This window comes from Zerene cesonia, chromosome 15 (genome assembly GCF_012273895.1).
Source record: "Zerene cesonia ecotype Mississippi chromosome 15, Zerene_cesonia_1.1, whole genome shotgun sequence".
Lineage (NCBI taxonomy): Eukaryota > Metazoa > Arthropoda > Insecta > Lepidoptera > Pieridae > Zerene > Zerene cesonia.
This window is the reverse complement of record NC_052116.1, coordinates 174,690-180,117: the sequence shown is the minus strand read 5'-3', so window position 1 is coordinate 180,117 and position 5,428 is coordinate 174,690. Positions and strand designations below refer to the sequence as shown.

The window sequence follows — 5,428 nt, the reverse complement described above, 5'->3', positions numbered from 1 at the left end:
GGGGGCGAGCGCGCCGACGACGACGTCGAGTGCCGCGCCTACCACGAGCGGCTGTGGCGGCGCGCGCGCAACACCAGCATCCGCAGGGAGGCGCGCGGTGAGACACGCTCTTTGCGTTTGCTACGTGCTACAGCTCTTGAGGTTTTACCTAAATAATACACCTGAAAAAGGTTTTGAAAATTAGTAAGTAACGCCGTTATATTCCTTACTTAATTTATTTGTTCTTTGAACTGCCTCACGTAAAGTACTTTGCAAGAAAGATACCTAACGTGCCCGTGCGTGACTGCAGCGCTGCGCACGAGCCGCGTGGCGCGGCTGGAGACGCAGGCGTTCCACTCGCGCTGCCCGCTGCCGCCCGCCGTCGTGCTGTTCCACCCGTACGAGCAGCACGCCGCCGTCGCCTCCAAGGACAACTTCGGGTGAGCCGCCACCATCATGAGCCCATGTTTGTCCCCGCTATAGGGACACACGCCTTCTATGAGTGTTCGGGTCATAATCTACCACGCTGACCGACTGTAGATTGGCAGATGTCGCATGTCGTGTCTATTGATTCCTCGACTTACGGGTTACCTCACGATGATGTTCCTTCACCGGTTCGAGTGGTGGTGGTGGTAATGTCCAGATAAATAAAAAAAAATCACTTTTTCTTTTGTTAAGTCCAAGCTTCAAACCACTGAGACGTCTTTTCTATTAAACACAAGAATAATGGACAACAGCTTTATAACCACCACAAAAAGTAATTCTACCGATCGAGGAATAAGCCAAAAAATAAAATACAGTTGGATTCAGAACCTTCTTAGATTTTGGTAACATCGTTTGAAAGCGAATAATGCAACATCCGCTTCCAGGATATGGGACTGGGGCACGGCGGCGAAGCTGTGCGTGGGCACGTGGCGGCGCACGTGGGGCCGCATCACGGCGCTCGCCTACCTCAACGCGCACCACCACACCGCGCTCGCCGTCGCCTCGCACCAGGGCAACCTCGCCATCTACCGGTACGCGTCGCCCCCGCCCCCGCCGCGCCCCCCCACACCCAGTGTGCTAACCGATACGCGTGTGCGTGCGCAGGCCGTCGACGTCCGGCAGCAGCACGGAGCCGCAGCTGGTGTCGGCGTGGCGCGCGCTCGACGTGCGGCCCGCGCCCGACTACCGCCCGCCGCCCGCGCAGCCCATCTACAGTCAGTATACATGCACGCACGCACACACACACGCACACACACACACACACACACACAAACATGAAGTAAACACAACAATAACAATGTACACACGCATTTATGCAATAGGCAAACGGCAGATGCCCGTTTAAAAATACACACGTCAACAAGTGTGAACAAACTTATGTGAAAATTGTGAATTGTTAACACGTTTAACATTAAAAAAGTAACAAAATATACAGCATGTTTGTTCATAATACATGTATTAGATGTTGCAGTCCTTGTGGTGTTCTCTTTGTGTTTCCCAAATAGAGATTAATTTTTTAACTATTAGGCTCTTTTAGCAATTTAGTCAAATGTACGTCTATACTAAATGTTCAATAAAAAAACTTCTAAAATGTAGACTAGAGAATATTTGTACCGTGTACCGTGTACCGTGTACCGTGCTAACATTGCGGGGTTGCATTGTGATCATAATCATTTGCTTCTCACTAATCGGAATGAACAAGAGCATGCTTCAACATTATATATTATCTACTATGAATAATTGTTACGTTTTTAGCATTCGATTTTCATCCGAAACGAATTTTGCACTGTGAGAATTTTTAATTCTAACTCAAACTCAAACATATATTTATTCAGTTAGACTCCTTTCAGCAGCACTTTTGAATCGTCATAACATATATAAATAATTCATATTTACTTAATCTTATGTGGCCATTTTTTTATATGACACCGGAATATTTGCAATTATTTGCATGGTAATAGTTGTCATTACTTTATTTAATGACTGTATGTTATGTCCATATGTATTATAATACAAAACTCAACATTTTGTGTATGAGATGGTCTACCCTATCACGTGTCCTAATTAATAGAAATCTGACGATATCAGCACGTGACGAGGCAATGGCCACGTCAATTACCTTTATTGCCTCGGATTTTGCTGTGCTAGTTACTAGAATAATAGTTGACTCAATCTAATATATAAAATTCTCGTGTCACAGTTTTCGTTGCCATACTCCTCCGAAACCGTTTGACCGATTTTGATAAAATTTTTTGTGCTTATCCGGTATCTATGAGACCGATTCTCTTCTATTTTTCATACCCCTAAATGATAAGAGTAAGGCAGAACAGCGTTTGCCGGGTGCAGCTAGTAATATATAGTAGTCACATAAGTATGAAAAGAAGGACGGGTATCATCATATGTTAGAGTACACTTGGTACGTATTGGTCCTTCTGATGAGAGTGAGCCAGGTTCTTACATTAAAATGCATAGAGTTAGAGTATATTAATTGTATTGGACCTATTACCGTGCTCCGCACGCATTACATACGTCACTATGGGATACCAAACAAATTGGTACTCGGGACAAGGTGTAGGTTAGGGTCGATAGGTGCGTGTTGGTGAACCGGTGTGCGTGTGCAGGTCTAGCGCAGCTGGTGTCGGAGCAGTTCAGCTCGGCGGACGAGCGGCAGGCGGCCGGCAAGGCGCGCTCCGACTCCGAGCGTGAGTCGCCAACGATACTCGCTCGCTTACTTACCGACTTTTTACTTACCTACTAACATACTTCTCGCATTACTCTCGTCCTTCACACGCTTAGGCTTATAATCATGCTGGTTACCCCTTGTAAAATTACTCTGGGTTGGCAAAGTGCGGGTAGTTGCGCTTTTGCATGTGTGGTAGAGCTCAAATAGAATATAAACACATACAATAGTATGTGTTGTGCGAAATATTTGCGGTAAATTTATAGTTTAGTTTAAAATTGTTATGCCTCTTATATTTACTCATACTTATACATTTTCTGTATCTTTTTTTTGTTGTATGACAATAATAATTAGCATGTCTTTTAATTTTTTTTGTTCATTGTAGTTATTTGTAGTAAGTGACTTATAGGATGGATAACAATTTAGCATTTGTAGCAAGGCTAACAGACAAGTTATAATTAATGAATTTTTTTTTTTCCATTCGTCGTATAACTTTAGACCGTTGTAGATAATATTACATCCCGTTGGTCCTTCGAATTGACTCTTTACCAAGTTCTATTATATTTAACTGTTATAGTATGATATTTTAGTGCAAATACATCTGCACCTCCTCATGTTATAATTCTAAATCCAATCGCGAATCCTAGTGTGGGAGCAAGGGTTCTTAATTTACATATATGTAACAAAATGTTTTGATAAATAAATAAATGATGTTATAGAGTGAATGAATCAGTAACATGTGTGTGTGTGTGTGTGTGTGCGCGCGCAGTGGGCGGCGGCGCGGGCGCGGGCGGCGGGTGGGCGGCGCCGCCGCCGGGCACGCTGCTGCGCTGGAGCGCGCGCCGCTGCAGCCTGGCGCTGGCCGGCCCCGCGCCCACCGTGCGCCTGTGGGACGCCGTGGCCGAGCTGCTGCACGCCGACATCGACACCGGTCAGCTGACACTTCCTACTTTATCTATCTTGCACGCTTTTTAATGATACGTGACGTTCGTTCGTACTCCTTAAAGTATCTTTCGCAATTTACATTTCTTAAATTTTAGACTAACCTGTCTATATTTGATATATGAAGCTGGAGAGTGTTTGTTCGCTCGAGTGCGTCAATCTCGAAAAATCAAATAGAATATTGCATAGAGATACTTTGAATGTATTGCGTGTTGCAGGCAGCGAGGCGGCGGCGACGGCGCTGTGGCGCGGGCGCTGGCAGGCGGTGTGCGGGTTCGCGGACGGCGGCGTGCGCGCGTGGGACGAGCGCGCGCCGCGCCGCCCGCTCTACTCGCTGCGCGACCACGCCGCGCCCGTGCTCGCCGCCGCGCCCAGGCACGACCACCACGCCATCGTCACCGGATGGTGCGCCCTTACCTTCACTTTTACTTTTACTTTTACTTCTCTATTGTGGACCATAAAGAAACAGAGTTGAAACAGCACGCGCATATATTCATTTTATACTCATTTTATTTGAATTCTTTTTTTTATAGTCTTTGAATAATTTAAATAATTATATTTTCTCTCTTTCTTCCTTCCATTTGAAGTACAATATGTAACGCAATAAACGTGTTGTGAGCAGCATGGACGGCACGGTGCGCATCTACGACACGCGCAAGGTGTCGGCGGCCGTGGTGGTGGTGCGCGCGCCCGCGCCGCTCGCCGCGCTCGACGTGCACCCGCGCGCGCCTCTGCTCGCCTGGTACGTGCGCACCTACAGCAAACCTACACCGCACCAACACCGCACCTACACCGGATCTATATACCAATCTATACCACATCTACACCACACCTTCACCAAACTTCAACATCTACCGCCGCACATGATACACCCTACCCTCTCCTCTGTGCGTCTCGCATCATGCACCCTGTGATGTAGTCTCATCATCACAGAGTCATTCATACACGTATACTTTTTATAATGTACTCAAATGAACTCGTTGATTGGTTTTCATTTTATAATGATAAATTGATGACGTTTTATTATTATATATTGTTGTGTGGGTGCAGCGGGTCGGTGAACCAGTGCATCAGCATCTACGACCTGCGCGGCGCACACCTCAACACCATCAAGTTCCACGAGGGGTTCATGGGCGCGCGCATCGGGCCCGTCTCCTGCCTCACCTTCCACCCGCTCAGGTGCCGCGCATACTTGTCATATATAAACTACTGAAGATATACTATTTTTCATAAATATTTTCATAATTATTCTATATGTATTGACTATTAAAAAAATCGTTCTAAATGTCAGTCAATTTGATACTTTTGCCGAAGTGTTGTGGGCGCCTGAAATGCGTACACGTGCCAGATCTGACGAGCCAAGACGAGACATAACATTGCTTGTAATATCTACGGATATTAATGTACTGTACAGACTGTTGGTGTAAAAAGACCAATTAATAAATACAATATTTTTAATTATCTCTTTGATTTCTGATAATAACAATTAATTGTCGGTTTAATTAATGGTTTAATGAAAAATGTATCTGTACTTTTTACTTATTCATAATCATTTTCAAATAACTTGAATTTAAACCATGTATGTCATCGAGTTTATTTCTAGCAGTGCAAAGATATATTTGATGATTTGCATAAAAAATAACATAAACTAGCTTTTATTTCAACCCTTTTTATAAATATTAACAGTTTCATATATATAAGCGTTTGTATTTGAATGACGTTCAGGTGCGCGATGGGCGTGGGCTCGAAGGACTCGACGGTGTCGGTGTACGTGTCGGAGGCGCGCCGGTGACCCTCCCTGTACGGGCTCGCGCTGCCGCTGCCCTTCTCGCACTGACCCCG

The 5,428-nt window shown here is 45.4% G+C and overlaps 1 protein-coding gene across 1 annotated transcript in view; it reads left to right on the top strand.

Moving 5' to 3' along the window:
* Positions 1-5,428, top strand: part of LOC119832407 (protein raptor homolog) — a 16,173-nt gene extending 10,745 nt beyond the window's left edge. Inside the window, exons 17-26 of the mRNA XM_038356080.1 lie at positions 1-97; positions 290-419; positions 849-995; positions 1,069-1,178; positions 2,586-2,666; positions 3,414-3,575; positions 3,805-3,991; positions 4,209-4,328; positions 4,637-4,765; positions 5,312-5,428. The exon at positions 1-97 is cut by the window's left edge and continues 110 nt beyond it. Of these exons, the coding sequence (XP_038212008.1) occupies positions 1-97; positions 290-419; positions 849-995; positions 1,069-1,178; positions 2,586-2,666; positions 3,414-3,575; positions 3,805-3,991; positions 4,209-4,328; positions 4,637-4,765; positions 5,312-5,378 (1,230 nt within the window). The 3' untranslated portion in view covers positions 5,379-5,428. The remainder of the gene's footprint in view (positions 98-289; positions 420-848; positions 996-1,068; positions 1,179-2,585; positions 2,667-3,413; positions 3,576-3,804; positions 3,992-4,208; positions 4,329-4,636; positions 4,766-5,311) is intronic.